Source organism: Myripristis murdjan, chromosome 6 (assembly GCF_902150065.1).
Source record: "Myripristis murdjan chromosome 6, fMyrMur1.1, whole genome shotgun sequence".
In the NCBI taxonomy this organism is placed as follows: domain Eukaryota; kingdom Metazoa; phylum Chordata; class Actinopteri; order Holocentriformes; family Holocentridae; genus Myripristis; species Myripristis murdjan.
Window position 1 is genome coordinate 3336983 of NC_043985.1, and position 20565 is coordinate 3357547.

The 20565-nt window shown below is 41.7% G+C and overlaps 1 protein-coding gene across 1 annotated transcript in view; it reads right to left on the reverse strand.

Annotated features, from left to right (window-relative positions):
- Positions 1–20565, reverse strand: part of pik3c2a (phosphatidylinositol-4-phosphate 3-kinase, catalytic subunit type 2 alpha) — a 57855-nt gene that overhangs the window by 4491 nt on the left and 32799 nt on the right. The window contains exons 9-28 of the mRNA XM_030053423.1: positions 18764–18910; positions 18644–18677; positions 17901–18141; positions 15075–15197; positions 14606–14773; positions 13991–14108; positions 13635–13777; positions 10423–10614; positions 9349–9442; positions 9122–9216; positions 8070–8250; positions 7502–7606; positions 6789–6881; positions 6419–6548; positions 5258–5394; positions 3666–3835; positions 2895–3051; positions 2029–2138; positions 1014–1221; positions 282–406 (exon numbers count right to left, since the gene is read on the reverse strand). Coding sequence (XP_029909283.1) covers positions 282–406; positions 1014–1221; positions 2029–2138; positions 2895–3051; positions 3666–3835; positions 5258–5394; positions 6419–6548; positions 6789–6881; positions 7502–7606; positions 8070–8250; positions 9122–9216; positions 9349–9442; positions 10423–10614; positions 13635–13777; positions 13991–14108; positions 14606–14773; positions 15075–15197; positions 17901–18141; positions 18644–18677; positions 18764–18910 — 2771 coding nt within the window. The remainder of the gene's footprint in view (positions 1–281; positions 407–1013; positions 1222–2028; positions 2139–2894; positions 3052–3665; positions 3836–5257; positions 5395–6418; positions 6549–6788; positions 6882–7501; positions 7607–8069; positions 8251–9121; positions 9217–9348; positions 9443–10422; positions 10615–13634; positions 13778–13990; positions 14109–14605; positions 14774–15074; positions 15198–17900; positions 18142–18643; positions 18678–18763; positions 18911–20565) is intronic.

Consider the following 20565-nt stretch of genomic DNA (forward strand, 5'->3'; position numbering starts at 1 on the left):
AAATTAATTTGAACAGTAAAACAACACACCAAATCATAAACAAAATACCTTTATTTCAGAATGATTTGTCTTTGCCAGGAATTTTATGAGGACCGTGCCTCATGAGGACCAGCCTTTAAAACTGAGCTATATTCCTGTTAGCTCCATCCACTGGTTTCCCTGAGGAATGCTATCAATGTACTCAAGACTCAAATAGCATCAAAGTGTAGATATGTCAAAGTCTTCAGTGAGGAAAGTAATATGAGACGCTGAGGGAGTACGAAGCTCAAGTGTTGCTGTACCTCGGCAGCTTCCAGAGCGGGAAGAGAATGGTGAGTTTGTTGTGCAGCTCCTGAAACTCGTCAAATGTGCGGAAGACGAACTGAGGCTCGTTCTGCCCCTCCCTCAGGATCCTCACCACATAAGTCTGCATGAAGAGGAGAGCAAGAGGGAGAGCAATCAGATTTCAGTGCAACACCAGCTTTCCATTTTAACATCAGGGACCTTGACCAGGAACGCAAAATTCAGGAAAAATGACTGGACATACTGTAGATAAAACCTGCAGTGGCTAAAAGCAAAACATGAAACATCACATCTGTACTTTACAAGTGACCTGTGGACTATGCTGCAGCGCCAGTGTGTATACTTTCATAAATTTTTGGATCATTCAGCAGAACACTCCTCATCCACACATGTAACCTACTGGATATACCACCATTCAATGTGTATATAAATCCATATCTTATCATCAGTTGATTTACAAAGATTTATTCAAGGAAAAAAAACATCTCCATTCTTTTTACACAATGTATTACATCTCTCTGAGAGGGAAAGACAGAACACACCTCAATAACACTTTTCCACTGACCCTAAACCAACTATGTTTTGGTCTGTACTATTAAGCAGAACTAATATGTCAGTACTCCATGCATAAGCCAGTCTCAGAAACCATGCATCCTGCAAATCACAAGGTCTGATGTCATGATGTGTGGGGATTTCACTGTGGAGGGACAGTTAGTGCTGCTGGGGCTCACATAATGCTTGTCGGGATTGTATCTCTTCTGGAAGGAGAAGATGGAGGCATGGATGATGCGCCCCTCCTGTTTCAGGGTGTAGGTCTTGGGGGAGAAGGACAGGATGGGCTCGTCGTTGGCCGGCAGACCAGTGAATCGTAGCTGGGCCAGGTTGTGGATGAAGAAGTTGAACTTGGTGGCCACGCTGCCCAGACTGGACTCTATCAGCCTGGCGAGGGTAAAGGAGTCAAAGAAAGATTGGAGAGGAGTGAGAGGGATGAGTGACAAGAAGATGGTGGTAAAAGAGAGAGATAAATAGTAGAGGGAACATTTGAGATATTTAAGATGACTGTGCAAAAGCATGACTAACAACAAACTCTTTGACCTGAAACCCAGACAGAAAACAAAATCATTTTACCAAGCGAGCTCCAGACCAGTCTGACCAGTCTAAAACAAACAACCAAGTACCATACCCAACGTGTCAGATGACTTTGTTGCTGTAATGTGATACAGCTATCTTTATCCTCCCTTAGCTATGGTGCCACCTAGGGGATGTGATGAGGTAGAGGTGAAAAAATAAATGTCTTCTGATTCTATTTCAAGTAGCAGGTTTGGCCACAATAGTAGCTGTACAATTTGAAATGAGTCCCCCCCCATAATTCCTGGAAAGTTTGGTTATAAAAGGTTTTCATTTAACCAAGTGATAGTATGGCCTGGGCAGAATATCTGCCGTTTTCTGAAAGCCACATTTAAGACCTTTGAAGATTTTTTAAACACCTAAAAATAGAATATTTGCTGTTATGGACATAATGAAAATGCACATGCTATATTTATCTAAAGGTGGAAAGCCATTCATGGTGAAAAAAGTAAGACTCGTGATAATTTAAGACATTTTAACATGTCTTTAAGGATCTGAATTTAGTTCATTACTTGTCAGGACTTGCAAATACGATGCTATATTTTTGCCCAGTCTGCTGATTCATGCATTTTATTAACAGAAGGGGAGTTAGACCAGCACTGGATGAGGAAAGTTTACCTGGTGAAGAAGATGGTGGCCTCGGCGTCAGTGTTGTGGGGCTGCAGGGCGTCGTACACGTACTTCAGATCCTGGGAGCCGGTCAGCTCTGGGAGGCCTGATGATGTCATCTGGGACATACACACACCCACACACACATAGATGAATACGGGGAATAGATAAACGCATAAAATGCACATGTTCAAAGGCATCCTCTGACCTGTGGTCGCTCATAACAATTTTGTGCATTCATGTTTATTATACCACCAGAACTACACATGTAATAACACATGTAAAAATGAAGCATTAATTTACAAAACAATATATGTCCACACTGAAGAAAAAATATTTCTTGAAGTTATTTAATTTCTCTAAAATATAGAAGAAGTGCTATCATTTTGTCAACCAAGACTTTACCTGCTCTGTCACCATTTCAAATGGCACATATCTCATTTTGCAAATTCTTCATATTTCATGGAAATTTATTAAAATGCCAGTAGGTAACTAGGGCACAAATTGGCAACAAGTTGCATTTTAAGAAACACTGTAAACTGCAGCAATCCTTTGGAGAAATCACACAGTGGAGCTAGGTTGTTCGAAATGACTTTTCCAGGACAAGAGTGAAGCATGTAGATTTATCACCAAGGCAAAACTGCTATTCTTGCTCTTGCAGGTGCATAAGACAACAGGGGAGACACTCAAAAAGAGAACAGAGCTACAGCAAAAAGAAATAAAATGAAGCTGAAGGTAGAAAGGGCAGTAAGAAAACTATGTGGCAGCCTAAAAAATACAGCACCAGCAGTTCATCTGTGGACCTGAATAACCTTCAGTTCCTCCCTCTATATGTACATGCTAATGTGCACAGACTTCAGTGTGTTCTGCCTCACCAGTGACAGCAGGTTGAGGAAGAGTCCGGAGTGTTTGCGGATCAGGTTGTAGGCCTGGGAACACAAGTCCACGAACAGCTGGAAGCGGCTGGTGGGACGCTCCCCCCCATTGATAACATATGCCATGTCGGAGGTCAGGACGAACGGAGCACGGTCCCTGACAGGGGGGGTGGGGGGGTGGGAGGGGGGTGCAGGAGAGGGTCGTGTAAAACACAGCTAATTATCAGCTAGTATGCAGCACTTAACCCCCAATCGCTCCAGTGTGGATGCTCAAAGGCCTAAACTCAAAGACTGTGGCTGTACTAAACAGCTCCCAGGTGAGAAAATGCAGCTGTGTGACTGTGAATCAGGACATTGCTGAAAAGGAGCATTAATCATGTTGTACAGATATATGTATTATAGTATATAGTGCCTATATTTATACCTAAACATTAAGTAATGAGAACAAATGATGACACCAAAATCATCCACCTGTCCCCAGAAGTCTTGTTAAAAAGTGTGTTAGTATCCATCATTGAAATTAACTCATATTTTTAGCTAGCTGTTTGCTCATTAATATGGTAACAAAGATAAAATAATGATACTATGCACTATGTCAGTGCAGTAATCAAGACTTTGACAAAGGAAAAACATAAAAGAATATTAACTAGCTGCATACAGCTTTGAGGAAGTAAACCCTGATGAAGTACAAATATATATTTAATCTCCCAAGAATCTGCTCTCACTTACACACATGCACACACAGATACACAGGGCTTACTATGCCCTTACCTTTTGAAGCTGCCGAACATCTGGGCGTGACCCAGGAACTTGCCAAAGTCGATGTGGAACATGTGACCGGTGGAGCGCAGCATGATGTTGTCGTTATGGCGATCGCAGATGCCCAGTACATAGGTCGCCACACAGCATCCCGCACATGAATAGATGAAGTTCTCTGATGCCTGGAGAAAGGAGAGGATGATGGATATTTGTTCCAGATCTAAAATGCCTTCACCGGAATTGAACCCTGAAGACCAATGTCAGAGTACAATATACGTAGGGCAATAGGACTGTAATCCAGACCAGATGAGATCACCCTATCGGCAAAAGCGGAAATGAACAATTCATTTTCAGTTTTTTCCCCCGGGATTTTCAGACAACTGCCAAATTTCAACAGTTTGGCAAAATGTATGTCCATAAACTTTCAGAAATCCAGTCCTGCGTAGGAACGCGTCATAGGAAACAGCTTCAAACAGAGCAGAGCTCCATAGAAGTGCTTCTAATGAGCAACGAGTTTATTACTGCCTCGTGACTACATATAGGGTTAAAGTGTGTACAGTGAGTTGTCAGAGTCAGTGTTTTTACACAGGGAATAAGCAGGGACTTTTATGTCAGAGGTCATCCAGTTCTTCTACTGCTGTAAACTTCAAGAGTAGGCACGTCTCATGTGTTTTAAAGTCATCCACAGCCATGCCATAGTTTCAAAGGAAAACTGACAGTTTTATTCTCTGGCTCACTGCTTTGACCTCTCCGTATTTTACATTACATCAGAGGCCATTAAAAAAGGCAGTCCAATGCTGTTGCTAAGATGCACAGTTTATGTGAAATAAAACATGTTGACATAGTATCATAGGAAATTTGGTGGAGGCTTTTATCTATAGTATAGCACATTACAGGGACATCGTCATGCAGGGAATTGAAGCCCTAACTTTAGTGGTGTTAGTGCCACGCTCAACTCACTGACCTAAACAGAAACACTTTCAGCTGTCAGTTCCAACACAAAACTTCATCATCACCAATCATTACATGTCATTTTTACTCAAAAGAAACAATGAAGCTATTTCTTGACACCAAAGTGATAGCAGTCAGAGTATTCATAGTCTTATGAGGCTATGAATAAATGACAGCATCTGTGAACAGGACTTTCCATCAGTATTACATAGCTTTCTTGAACACTCAATTGGCCAGTGACTCAACACTGAGTGAATTCAAACGTCTGTTATTTATGAAGAACAGACTGCTGTCACATCTCATCGTATCATCCCAAAGTCCAGAAGTCTGGCCCATTTTGTTGATTTCAAGCCGTGCTTAACTGGAGATACCATGTGCCAAACAAATTGCCCTTTGGCTGCTAAATACAGTCCAAATATATAAGTTACAAATAGCTTGTCGTCTTCAGTATCTGGTTTGTGTCAGGATCTTGCATCATTGATTTTGCAATGAAGACCAGCTCCAAATATACTCTCCCTTTACATACATATGAACCTCCAAACAGGCAGTGGGGACACATGATTGGATTACATATGTCACCATGCTGCGTGAGCAACAATAGTCAAGGTGAAGTAGAAGAGAGACATACCAACAAGTATTATGTATGTGGGTACCTTCTCATACTCATCCTCAGCAGGATTGTATTTGCGGAGCCATTCAGCCAGCGGTTTGTCCTTAAAGGATCCGGTGACGCCGTATTCCACCTGGATCTTTCTCAGAGTGTCGGAGGACGGCACCAGCTCCACCATGCCTGAACACCACATGAAAACTCTTAGTAACACACCACAAGCTGGCAATAGTCAGTGCTGTATTGAACAGGCATAGTTTACAGATTTTGTTGCATTAGCATAGCCTCAGGTTGTCATGACAATGTCATGACACACCTGAGGTTCATGTCTAGGGATGTATTGTCCAATCGGGTACCAATCATACCTGCCTCACAGACATTCGAAATGGGTGAGTGGGGATGAGTTTATCATCGTTTCACTTGCCTGGTCACATTAAATGTGTCGATTCATTCCATTATTATTTAGTCCATTATTTATGCTTAGGAGTCATTTTACAGTAGAGAAAGGGCTTGTCCTATCTGGCCTTGTTGTGTTTTACTTTTAACTCTGTTAATTCATTTCATTTCTGAGCAGAGCATTTATTTGACATCTTCACCTGTTAAGCATACATTTTTTTCTGAAGGTAGTGCTTTATGCAGCCTAAATAAAAAACTTTTTCATGTGGCAGCAAGCATATTAACATCTACCTTATACACTGAGGTAAAACTACAACTTATTGACATATACGTGAGCCTACATATTGCCATAATGACATGGTATTGTTTGTACTTACTGGGCACATTCAGATGTTGTGCTATTGTAAGTAGAAAGTTTGGGTGAAGTATATCACTTCAATTTGTGATTGCATTGGTTAAATGCATCATAAAAAGAATTTTAAAAATAACCAGCAACTCCCAAATGCTACCTAGGTGCAAAGTAAGTACAAGGGAAATATGCGAAAAATAAAACATCTTCAAATTAGGAGTTTGGGATTATTAAAGTATAATCAGTGAATTTGTCTGTACTAGTGAAGATATAACTGGACGCTACATTTGTTAGTTTTTCTGTGAGTGTGCATGTGTATAAGCACATCTTCTTTGCAGGTAGAAACAACTTTGTGAGAAGACTGGATTTGTATGTGTTGTGTGTGCCTTTAAGGCTTGTCTTTGCGTGTGAAGCTGAATTTGGATACAGCTTTGTGTGTGTGTGTGTGTGTGTGTGTGTTACCTTTATCCTTGCCAGTGGAGATGCACTTGAAGTTGACGATGCGGAGGTCTAGCCCCTCTTGCAGCCAGATGCGGTCCATGATACGAATCATTTGAAGAGCTAGCATGTCCTGCCTCAAGTCCTCTCCCACCTGATACAGATGATCCCACCACCAGGGGGCGCAATGTGTTTAGGTAATAGTCATGTAACAGAAGTTGGCAGATAGCATGAACTTTATCACCATGGCGTGTAAATTAGTGGACTGTGTGTGGTAGTTATATGGATCTGGATATGCATTGAAATAGTAATTGATAAAAGGTTGTTTATATGGTAAGATTAAATTTTCAACATTTTGTATTGTGTGTGTGTGTGTGTGTGTGTGTGTGTGTACCTTGAACATGACATTAATCTCTTCTCCGAGTGGGTCAGCGTTGACCAGAGCCAGCTTTAGGGGAACTGCATTGGAGTTGAAGAAGGAGCAGGCCTGAACACATACACACGCACAGACACAGACAAACACACACACACACACACACACACACACACACACACACACACACACACGCAGACAAAAACACACACACCCACACACACCCTATGACCTCATTTCTCACATTAGGGCCATCAATTTAATTTGCTTTCTTTGTTATTACATGAATTTGACCGTTTTACCTTTTTTTTTGCGTTTTTTTGCATTTTTGCAATTTTGAAGAAGGTTTGGCTTGACATAAAAACATATTCAAGTGATCTGAGCAAGCTTCTTTCTCAAGCTGTTTAAACAAGTGAGTTGTATTCTCCCATCCCTCAGCAACATTTCCTTTGTTGATCCGGTATATCCAGTATGGTGTGAGTGGTGTATTAACTTAACACATAACAAAGATGACTGTTAATTATTTAAATGTGAAAAAACAAAAGTGATCCAGTGGACATCTAATACTGATAAAGATGTTCCATTACTGAAAGTTTGATTTTTGTTAATGCATTGAGTGAAATTATTGTCTGTACTGACACTCTGAGTGTTTGCCAGCTTCTCATTTGCCAAGACTGGTGTGTGTATGTGTATGTGTGTGTGTGTGTGTGTGTGTGTGTGTGTGTTTGTGCTACCTTGATGTTTAGCTCCTTGGCTACCAGACTGGGGCTGAGCGGCAGTCGGCAGCTGTTCCTATGGAAGAAGTTCTGGACATTTTCAAGACTCTCCTGTAGTGCCACCTGGATACAAAGATAGAGACATTAGTACACACAGCAACTACAATAGCTCTCAGAGAGATGTTACACTCTCGCTGCTCTAATTTAAGGTTCATAAAGGAAGGTGTCACAGACTTTTATCAGAAGTCTGTGCCCCAAACCACAATGTGTAAACAATGATTTCACAATCCTTATGCTGGTCATCTACAACTGATGAAACAGAGATACTGGAAAGCACTATTAGAACAACAGCACTATTAACCCTGATGTGTGCAAGGAATCATGGGATGAGGCCTTGAAATAACATGATGATGCCAGTCTGATAAGATTCCTGCAACAAGTTGGTGGATTGTGTCAACAATCTGAACACACAGACAACAGATATTGGTCTATATCTATCTATCTATCTATGTACAGACACACACACACACACACACACACATTAGGTTCAAAAAGCAAAAAAAGCCCTCCTAGCTCCCTCACTGACCTGTCGTGTGGACCCTCCAGCCTGTCGCACCCTCTCAGCCACGGATCCCAGCAGGGTGACCAGGTGGGTCTGTTTCTCTAGCTCCGCCCTCAGCCGCCCCCCGCATAAACACAGCAGGGCTCCCAGCACCCGCTCGTAGCGCCTCCCCCAGGCAGGGTCCTGCACCGCATCCTTCAGCAGCCTGCAGCCATTACACACAACGGAACGTCTGACATTCAGAGGCTTTCATTCAAAACAAAAATAAAGGCTTTCATTTTTTGCCAGGGGTGGGAAATGAACCTCTGTACTCAATTCAAACATTCTGCTTTTCATGTTCTGGCACAGACACTGTTGGCTGCACATATTTACAGTTTAAATTTTAATATTGAACAATCTAAAACTCAGGTAACAGTTTTTGTATAAACAGTTACATGAAGAGAGACCACACTACAGGGTTTTTAATCTGTTACGTTACTACTGCAAAATCTTGATAAGTAAACTCATACGTTTATAAAGAACCTCATAATATAGGCAGCACTTATATGCATGTATGTAATACATCATAAGCCATATTTGGTAATTGTTGTACTTGCACATCAAGTAGCCTATGTTACTGTGATCTCCAGGTATGAGATGAGAGCAGCGAGTCTTGGAGGAAAGATAATATTCACTTATACTAATATTATCATTATTATTTATTTATTTTTTTTTTTCCCCAGATTATTTTTTCGGCATTTTCTGCTTTATTTGACAGTCACAGTGGAGATAGACAGGAAGGGCAGGGGAGAGAGGGGGGATGACATGCAGCAAAGGACCTGAGGTCGGATTCGAACCCTGGTCGCTGCGATTGGGATTAAGCCCTGGTACATGGTGCGCATCCTTTACCAGTGAGCCACCCATGTGATTGTTTTTTTTTTTTCTTCTAAATTTCATGAAGCCTGTTTATTCACTTTTGCATGTACTTTGTATTTTCTATTTTGCGACATTTCAAAAATGGACATTTCAAATGACTGGTTGAGAAATATAATAGTAGACGTCGGGTCGTTGCAGTTTTGGTGCCAGTGTGGACTCACCAGTAGAGTTGGTGGGCGATGTAGATGTTGCCTTGTGCTCTGGACAGCAGGAACATGACGAGGGAATTCTTTAGATGACACTCAAACTTCAACGCCTGAGAGAAGCGAGAGGGAGAGAAAGCGACTGAGTGAGAGAGATTCTGAGAGTGAGAGTGAATAAATGAGTGAAAGTGTGTATGTATACTGTATGTGAGTGTGTGTGCGTGTGTGTGTGCATATTGCAGTACCTGTACAAGCTGTGGCAGGTAGTCAGCCAGCTCATCGTCAGTACTCTTCTCAATCCAACTAACAGCCACACTTCTCACTTCTGTATCAGCGAACCTACACGGACACACACAGACCGAGACATCAGTAAAGAGCCCTAGAATATAATACAATATAAAACAATACAATACAACTGAGTCTGCTTTTTGGATATACTGTGATACAATAAAATATTACAATAATTCCAATCAAATTAATATAAATCAATCAATCAATACACACTAAAAAAGTAACCTTATTAAAAACATTACAAACAAAGTGGCAGCCTTAAATAGGAGAGTGATATTTATTCGTGGTGTGTTTTTGTCATATAGTTACATATGTATATATTCAACCCTTACTGCATTGTAATTGCAGATAAAATTAATTGTTAATGTTTTGTGTTTTACAACTCAGAATTTAAGACTTAAATGACCTTTTTAATGCTCACTGGCACTGAATTCTGGATGAATCTAACAATTAAAATGAAGCAAAAAGCTAGCAAAACAGCTTCTTTTCAGCTCAACATATCTAATGAAAGCTCTGAAACTATAAAAAGAGGAGAAAAGATAATAAGAAATTAGATGTTAAGAGACTTGAAATCCAACTGCATTTAGTGCAGTAGATGCAAGAAGAAAAATAAGTACAGTAAACTAACCCTATTCTGTATTAATCCACAGTAAGACTAGACATGTATGTAGCACTGACTTACTGTGAATAGTTGAAAATCGAAATACAGTAATACAACTTCAGAAAATAAAACAATGATGGTGAAATGGTGAAATTATACATTTGCCTTAATTCATCTTCACTTCACCTTGGACTGAGTGTGGCAGAATGTAAATAATTTGCCAAAAGCAGTATTTCATTTTATGTCTGCATCAAAATGGAACAGAAGCACATCTGTCATTACATAGTGAATGCAGACCTAAACTGTATTTATGACATTTTAATAAATGCCAAGACCTCTTACTTAAGACAACTTAAGACCCATGAAGGACCCACAAATGTCCTGTGCCTAATGTGTGCATAAGCTCAGCTTTGAGGACTGAGCATACTTGGAGTCGAGCAGCTCCAGGGCAGTGACGGGGGCCAGTGGGGGCCAGTGGTGCAGCAGGGAGTGGATGTGAGCCATGCTGGCCCAGTCCCAGCTGGGCGCACTGGCCAGCACCTTGGGGAGGCTGCTGGGGTGGTCCCTCCGACAGTACTGCCGCTGGTCCCATAGGAGCTGGTGATCAGCCCGCTTCAGCCTGGAGATGGAGCGAAGATAGAGAGGGGATAGAGAGGGGATGTAGGTATTAGGAGACAGAGAGAGTTTATTTCTTTGCCTGGTTTTGAGCTGCCCTGATTTTTTTCCTCATTGCTCCTTGTTTTGTTTTGTTTTGTTTTTTTTTACCTTACTATATTTCATATTTCGTGTCATATTTTATTTGTTCTGTAACATTTTTTTCTTCTAAGTTTTAACACTGCAAATATACTAGAGCAATCAATAATAACATGATAAAAACAGAGAACAGAGAAAAACACCTCAAAAGGGCATCTCAAAAGCAGAAAAGAGAAATCAAGGTGTCAAATGACAGCAAATTAGAACTGGAAAGCAGAAATGATCAGAAAACAAACAGGAACACAACTCTCAGACACTGAACAGGTTGGAGAAGTGGGCTTATCACTGGACAGTCACCGATCACTGGACCATCTGCGAAAATGTGGACAGAAGAAGTGAAAAAGAAATTCTACCCTCAAGGTGCATTTGAGTCAGAAACCTAACCCTTCTTTCCCAGTGGTCAACAGAAAAGGTCTGGATGTACTGGGCAGCTCTCAAATGTGAACGTGTCCAAGTTTGTGAATGCAAAGCAGCGTGTTGCTGAACAAAAGAGGTGTGTTTTGCTGACCTTTGTTAGATAAACAAAGGTTCAAAAACAATCATATCAAGGAGTCCTGCTTCCAAGAAAGCCATGTGACTCTACAAACTCCAAGACTCTACTGACCTACAGAAGGAAATCAACTATGTCAAAGTCTATCTCAGAGACTGAAATTCCTCGCCTAGCTTCCTTGTCCCTGCCCTAACTTTCTACATTGTGTCAGCAGAAATTTCTCTCTGTTGATGTCATCATGACAAATTCTTGCTCAATTAGAATGACTCAGATTTTTCATTGTGAGAGGAACTGGTTGTGTTAAGAGACTTGTTGAGGTGGACAAGCTCAAATTGTTCTTGACTCTTAAGACAATTACTTGGAGGATTACATCTGCCTTGCTGAAATGTCTTTGAGCAGGACACTGAATCTCCAAGCTCCAGCGTTACTATTCTGTAGCTGACTGTGACCTCTGGCCTCCTTATGGATGAGGGAAAGCCAAAAGAGAGTATCTGTTTCTGGGAGCAATAAAGCATAACATCATTTTGTGGCAGTAAGGTATTACAGCGAATAGGACGACTTTCTTTTGACCAAGACTTTTTCATATCGAAACCCACAAGCATCCAACTACTGATCCCCATTTAGAGTCCAGCATCAGCTTGGGCACCCATGGGTCCCCATAAAGATATGCAAAAAAACAAAACTCTCCCTATAGTGATACAGAAATATTATTCAGAACCATGGGGCATGGTGACATGCATTTATTAAAGTGTGGGGCAGAATTCAATGTTACCAGAATCATTTTATCTAAAACATGAACATGGAAATGTGGGCATGGATCTTCGTTAGGGTCACAATAAAACACATCACAAACTACATTTAAATAGACTGGCAAAGTCTGGGGCAACGACTGGACCGGATGACGAAAGGATGGTCTGAAGTCTACTGTCTGAATTGAATCTCACTACATTGACCCGGTCTACATTTACTTTAACGGGTATCCGTTCGGATGTCGGAACAATCTATATGGGGCGGGGTGGCTGATGACCTGATGACCTGATGACAGGCAGTGGTTCACTGATTCAGCCTCACAAATAATGTGAGAGATACAAGGCAGCTGCAGAACATAAATAAGGACCCATGCAGGACCCCCAATTTGATAAGAATCCGTCCCAGGGAACACTGCCTGAGAGGACTTATTTTGTCAAATGTATTTCAGCACGGAAATGTCTAAAAGTCTATACTGTAGTTTGGGAAGCAACAGAGAAACCGAAGTGCTAAACAGTCATCCTTGAACAATTTCTCATGCAATTATAGGAAGTTTAATGATGGTGAAAACTATTTCTCATTCTGATGGGGATTCCTGGTGAATCCTCTCACGGACCCCTGGTGGTCCATCACCGCTTTAAGCAAAAGGCATAGGTTCAAGCTTCCTTCCTGCTGAAGTGTCTTTGAATGAAACACCAAATCCTTAGCTGGGTTACTGTTTTGTTGCTAACCCTAACCTTTGACCTCCTTGTGCAATGAGGCAGGGAAAAAGAGAATTTCCTCTTCAGTAATGAACAGAGTACCATACACACACAAAGGGGATACATGACATGTTAGCGATGTTCCAGCTACACATGTCTCATGCCCAAGGCAGAGGCTGGGGGAGTGAATGGGCAGGATAAGAAGCAGGCGGTGGGAGTCCAATGAGAGACCGCTCTGTGCTACAGAGCTGGGTGAGACTCATGGAGGCTGGCAGAGTGGCAGAGGTTTGGCTGGCAGTCGGCATAATAAGAGGGCATTTAGCTGGGACTGGAGCAGCTGGGGGAGAGCAGACACACTGGAGCAGACAACACACAGGCATTTATGGGGAACTGAGGTTGGCAAAGTCAGTGTCATCCTTTAAAATCAGTTCTTAAAACCAGCAGATTTTGGGTGGTCTAAGAGAGGGCCAACGAGCTGTCAGCTGAGAGGGCTAAATTTAACTGCAGCTATTATTTCCATGCATGTTCTTGAAAATCTGATTATGCCCGTTTCTACAGCAGAAATGCACTGTGTATAAAAACCTGTAGGGAGATATTTTAGAAAGCCAAGGTATTTCACTTTTAAAACTCAAAACAGCAGTTGACCATAGTTTCTAGTGTTAACACACGCACGCACATGCGTGAGCGAGCACACGCACGCGCGCGCACACACACACACACGCACACAAAGAACAAAATAAAGAGACTGGAAATACCACAAATGCCAAAGATGAAAAATTATTCCAGCTGAGCAAGCACAAAACAACCAAAGTACATGAAATAGCAGAGAGAAACACTGAACAGGCTATGTAGCGCATGCAGCTACATGCAATGTGTTTCAAGCTTAAGCTAAACACTTTCGTATGAAGAATCGAAGTAGACATTTTCCTCTGAGGGAGATTCTCCTACCCAAAGGTGGAAGCTCGGCCACAGACTTTCTCCAGTTTGCGTCGGAGGTCTGGGTCCAGCTCTTCCAGAGTGAGGGGCTCTGGGCTGGGGGCCTCCTTGGGCCCCACGTATAGCACATCCACTGCTGGGGTGGGGAAGTCCACCTGATGATAGCACACACACACCAGGGTAGGTGTCAATTCATTTAATTTCGAGTTATTTCAATTCCAAAAACCACCTTTTTTTTAGGATGCATAACTGAATTTGTCATGTTGAAAGGCCGACTGAGTTGACTCTGAAAATTGAGTCAAGTATAGTCCTAACTGCTACTATGATGACACCATTATTAAAAATGTTACTACAATACCACCACCAACCTGAAGTACGATTCTCTCTGCCAGCGCCCTCCTGCGGCCCCCTGCAGAGCCAGCGGCAGCAGCAGCACCCTGGGGAGACGTCCACAGACACAGCAGCCTGCTGCCTCTGGCTAGCACCCTGCAACAACACACACACACAGAGTCAGCTACAGATAAACAAAACATACACATATGTAGAGAGAAAATAACACAGGGTCCTTCCCATTCTGGCACTGATGTCAACTTCCATGACTTTTCCATGACCTTGCATAACTAAGCTGGAGTGCTGCAATGAACTGAGGAATTTGTTTCTTCCTGGTTTATTAATGTTTTTCAGCTCAGAAAAGGGGCTAAAGAGTCTGGTTTCCACTACAGCTGGACTGAAAACTTCTAATCCAATGAATAGGTGAAAAAAAGTTTAGAAATGCATTCTGATATATTCTTGTAAGGTGATTTGTTTGTGAAATTCCACGATATTGTCCCACGTATATGGTGAACTGACCAAATTCCTGGCCCTGAATACACATCTCAAACATCCATGATGTTTCAGATATCCCTAACCCCTGACTGACATTCACTCAAAACACACACAGGAACCATGCTCAAGTTCTACCACAACAGTGCCTCCCTCCTCACCTTCTGAAGTCAAAGAGCGGCATAGAGACTTTGCCCAGCAGCTCTACAGCTTTCCTCTGTTTGTTGGAGTCTGGGGAGCCGCTGGCGTTCTGATTGAGCACCCCGAAGAGAGACAGACTCAGTATAGACTCCAGCGGGAGCAGAGCTACTGCTATGGGAAAGTTGATCCTGGAACATACAAGGACAGTGTTGGGAGAATAGAACTCCACTACCAGTATTGTAGAGTAATATGTTACTATTGATTGTGCTAAAGGGATAGTGACATCATGAAATAAATATACAGCCTAAGCTGGAAATTTATCTGTAGAGCAATAGTCTGTTTAGGGAGAAATATTTGATGAAGTTAAATTAAAGCTAAAAAAAAAAAAAGGGGGAAAAAACAATGATAGAATAGGACATGAGAGCTAAGCAAAGGAAAGGAAAGGAAAGGAACCAAAACAAAACGAAAGGAAAGAGGGTGATGACTCACAGCTCATCCCATTTGATGTGGTAGAAAAAACTTTTGTAAGTGCCCACTTTCTTGGACTGGACTGGTTTAAACAGGTTTTTGCCATTGTGGGTGAGGGCACACATCAGGTAGTACTTCTCATAACTGAAACAAAACACAACAAATATCAGTTTTGTATAAAGTACTATAAATTATACCGGTATATGGTATATCAGGGAACTTTATCCAGGGTGCACTGACCTAGCACTCCTTCAGCAATGCACTTCTTTGCATTTACACTTTCCCACAATGAAGCACCACTGCCCTGAACTGTTAATGGAGGGAAGAGCATTTCTCATTTGCTTTCACCAGCCAGAATTTCCCAAGATGGTCTGGGAGACACATCTCTTCTGGTCACAAGTCCCTTTGTGGCACCCCAAACAACTAGCATCATGATGACACGATAGCATTAGATCTGTATATAGTTAAGTTACTTCAGTGTGAGTTACTCTTCAGTAAAAAAAAAAAAAACAACCGCAAGAGTTGCAAGTTTGCTCACTACATATTTCCCACTGTGCCAACAGCACATTGTGGAATTTTTAATTTGAGCAGTGAAGCAACAAACCCCAAACAAATCAATCAAATCCCAGCATTTTGTTCAGTTGCACCAATTCATCATACTCCCACCTTTTTGTTGCAATTACAAGAGGAAAAAAACACAAGCAAGCTAGTGATACATTTTCACTACTGGAGGGTTGATCCCTTACTCAGTGCCATATATGAGTTGGCAGCTCCACAGTTAGTCATGCTGTCTCAACGTGCTGGCATTGCCACGGCATCCACTGAGACTCCAGATGGAGAACACACTAGCCACAACAATGCCAAATGCCCAGACCCCGATGAGGCAGACCTCTGATCACACTACATTCTCATAATTATGCCTCGTCAGTAGTTTGGGTGGAGAAATATTTGCTGAGACCCTCGGGCCTGCTGTTGTGATGGGCTAAATATTTTTGGAGGTGTCTTTGGTATGCCTGTCACTGCAACAATGTTTAGTGCTGGCTAAAAATAGCAGTTGGAAGAGGCTCCAGCGGGTGAAGGGCTGACGGAAATAGTCCTGTTATTAAGCAGTTCCTCTCTCTTTATGATGGCAATGGTGGCCAGCTATGAAATTGCCATGGAAGATACTGAAGCGCTTTATAAGACAGGCATTTAAAACCGCCTCCATCTCACACTGAGAGTTCCTAGACATTTTCCATCTCAAAGTCCCATCCTTTCCCAGACCATTTCAGGTTGGTGTTCAGTGTGATTTATGTTAATAATAGCTTGACACCTACAGTATTTTTCCACACTCATCCAGACACCTGTGCCATTTCAAACCTTTTGAAAAACTTGGGCTTTTCACTGAAAAAGTAAAATGATTAAATTCATTTTCCATAAATTTCCAGGCTTTCCAAACCCGCGTAGGAGCCCTGCACTGTGCAAGGGGTTGCCAGAAACACACTGCTCATGGTTGCTGATGCGTGACGGTGCTGAGAGTGGAAAACTGGGCTCAGCTCTGCTCCAGACACACGCTGCAGATAAAGCCAGGATGGAAATGGACACCAGCGTGGAAAAATAAACCGTGGGGAGTGACACCAGAGCCATTTGTTTAGTGGAAGGCAAAAACAATGCTATCAGTTGTGACAGCGGAGCCTGGGACACTATGGAGTAACATTTTGCTGTCATAACAAAAGCATTTCAGTATGCTTATCAGTTTGTAATCACCTACCAGCATTTCTGTATTGTGCATTATTATTCTAGGGACACAGGAACAGCTATTGTCAGGGCACTGTGGCTCTGACTCTTGACCTCCTTAATGTCAGTTGTTTGTAATAACGGAGAGCTTGTTTAGCTGTTTCACTCACTGTTACTTCTTGGAAAAGGAAGAGAATCTAAATGTGAGGTCTGATGATCTCTGTGGTGTCTTCATTTTTGACCTGGTCTTGTACAGTTTAAACACTAACGGATGAATCAGTGTGTGGGTGAGCCAGTGGGTGATCATGCAAGAGTGAAGGCATGAATTAAGGTTTTAATTATCCGAAAGTAAAGGGTTTATCCACATTTGAACATTTCCAAGTCCTGAAAAGTTATTATGCAATACTATTATACAAACTGATAAAGGTAAAAACAAGCCCTGACACACATTCAACTATATACCTCTAGCTTTATGTGTATAAAATGTACACTGCTATAGACCACACGGTATTTTGTCACTTCAACATTGTCATTTTCTTTTTTGATGAAAAATCTTTGTACTGAAAGGTATGGCCAGTGTTTCATGTGTTATTTTGTTTGCACTTTTACTCCAGTGTAATGTAATGAGGCTAAAGTTAGCTAAAAGTGATACTCTCAAATGATTCTGCCCCAGTTTTACAAAGCAAATATGATAACACACACATACTGCAAAAATCTACATCTTAACAAGTAATTGAATATCATATTCAGACTTAAAAACTTTGTTTTTCCTAATAAAAATAAATCTGCAAATGGGATGAGACACATTGAGACACATGAGACACACCACTTGTTTTTGATGGTCATTACTTTGTTTCCAGGATTTTATTGGATCAAGTGTTAATTTCTTGATACTAGTGGGCTAATCTGACTTATTCTGCCTTGTTCCAACATTGCTATACTTGGTCACAGACACATTTCTTAAGCAAGTGAAACTGCATTGGAAACAAATGGGATTATTTTATCTCACTGGATTTTTTTTTTAACTCCAGTGATGAATAATGTCAGTTTTGAACACCAGAAATGGGAAATGCAGATTTATTCCTGATCCTATATACTTTGATTGACCCAGCCAGCAGTGTGTGGGTTTACCTGCTGACCCAGTTGGCTGGGATGCCATGCATGGAGAAGAGGGTGAACTGGAGGTGGTCTGTGGTGCCTGATGCCTCCCTGCTGCCCCTCCCCTCCGTGGCCTCATTGTCTGCACCCTGGGCTGAAGGAGTGGAACTGAAGGAGGAGGAGGCAGGGCAGAAGGACCGAAGGTAGAGCTTGGCTAAGTCATAGACTGCCTCTGTCAGCAGGGTAATGCACTCCTCCACAGGACTGGCATGACCTGCCAGGGTTGGACAGGGGTCACAGAAAAGCTTAGCTTACATAGAACAGCATAAAAACTGTCCCAAAACTAATTAATTCTTGAAAACTGCAGCCCATGTTTTTTGTGGATGTTTTTTGACAAATGTTTAGTTATGCATCTAAACCGAGCTGACATATGTTTTAATTTTTGCAATATTTCAAACATTTCCTAAAAAGTCAGTTGAAAGAAATGGAAGTATAGCTATTCTCATCTGCTGCCCTCTTTTTTAAGTCCAAACTTTTCCCCCCAGCACACGTGTAAGAGCCTCTTCTTATCTAATGCTTGCCCTTAGTCTCCCATTCCCTTATTTTGGACATCTGTAGTATGTATAATTTGCTTTAAAAATTAGTCTCTCTCTCTGCTATTCATCTGTGCAAAGCAAGTTTGGTCAAGGTTCATGGGGTAACAAAGAGAATTTGATCTGACTGTATTTATCAGGTTTGTGTGTGTGTGTGTGTGTGTGTGTGTGTGTAGTTCTTACCATTTGATTTTCCTCCAGATGATCTGGACCCAATCTATAACATAGAAAGAACTGGATTTACAAAGACGTCTTTAAATCCACGTGATATCTGAGTTATGGGTGCCTGTGTGAAGGGCCCACCTCAGGTGAGCGCGTCCTGGGCAGGTTGACGGAGCGTCTGAGCCTCTTGACAGCGTCTGTGATGGCTTGTGTCTCCACCTCATCCAGAGCACAGCACAGGTTCTTCACTGTCTGCACCACCCTGTCCACCGTCTTATACTGGGTACTCTGGGTACACAGAACAGGCTGGTTGGTGTATGAGTGGGGTTGTGAGGAGATAAGGAGAAGTAGGGGTGTGGGTGTGCGTGTGTGTGTGTGTGTGTGTGTGTGTGTGTGTGTGTGTGTGTGTGACAGGTACATCACTCACCAAATGCTAAAATCAGTCTGGTATGAAAGAACTACCCTTTTCGTCTGTATTTTTGTCTCAATATTCTTTTTAAATGTCATCTACAAAACCGGATTAAGCAATGCTGCCCATAAATTCCAACTAAGAGTATTTTAACAGTAAAGCTACAGCACACGCGCGCGCGTGTGTGTGTGTGTGTGTGTGTGTGAGTAAACAAGGCTGGAAAGAACACCCTCATGTGCGTGCTAAGGGTTCTGTACATTCTTGAATGCTATATGTTTCTTATTGCTCGCTCAAATTAAACTTCATACCACGGCCAGATTTTAGGTTGGGGTTGGGAGTTGGGGGTTTAGATGCCAGTTAAGGCTTCAGTCTGTGTTCAATTACTAAATAAGAACCCACACGGATGAAAACAGATGTGCCATTTCTAGAAAGCTGGCCTTCCAGGAATGTCCTGGTCTGCTCGCATCCATGTGTGAAATATTTGGACACTACATGAAAATCATTTCTGGAGTCCCTCATCACACTGCTCAGTAAATATCTGTGGTATTCAGGGGCAGTATGAGTGGCAGGTCTGAGGAGCAAACTGAGTTCAAGTACCAAGATTCATTATTAGTTTTCATTTGTATAACTAGCTCTTCTACACATTTACATGAAGTTATTAATAAACTAACGCTGTAAAGCACAGGACAGGAATGGGGAGAATGGCGAAACCTAATCAAATAAACACTCCTGAATTATTATTCCACTGGTGCACCTTAAGATGGCTACCACAGACAGATTGATAACGTTGCCATGGATATCAAGACTAGTTTGGTGCATGAGAGTCATGCTGTGTCTTGGCTCAGTAACTAGTGAATTATCCAGGGAGTCAGCCATAGATCGTTCCAATGCCAAATTCATTCCAGTTTAATGGAAAGTAAAGCTCCTTATGCAATTCCCATGATGCATTGTAAAAGCAAGTGAAGATCTAAGCTCACTATACTCACTTATTAGAAATGACAAAAAAAAGCTACATCTTTGAATTAAAGGAAATGTCCACTGAAACCTTGCCAAACACAACACCAAATTTTGCTTACAAACTGAAATATTATTAGAGGCCAACATATTTTTACCTTTTTCTTTTTTTAAGCTAGTGTTACCAAATGTAAGCAACATGTTAACATGGCTAATGTTAACATGTTGCTGGTAATCGTCATTATCAGCTGAAACCATCGGCATTGCACTGACATCATTGACTCGCCAGTGTCCTAATGTTCACTGACTTGGTAATCCAACCAGGGCCTGAATCCAAATCAACTGTATATCAATTCTTAACTAGTGTGCAGTTTAAGACATATCCTCAAAGAGCATAATCTGTTACCAAAGACGCTGGGTAAAAAGAAAGCATGTGTAGTCAAGCATAAGATCATGACATCATCTAGCCATCCACCCTGAGGTCAGCAGACAGCCCTGCCTTCACTTTTTGAAAGTGAAGGCAGAACCATAGTTTTAAAATTAGACAGATAGGATTATGCTCAACTATTTTCTCTATAGC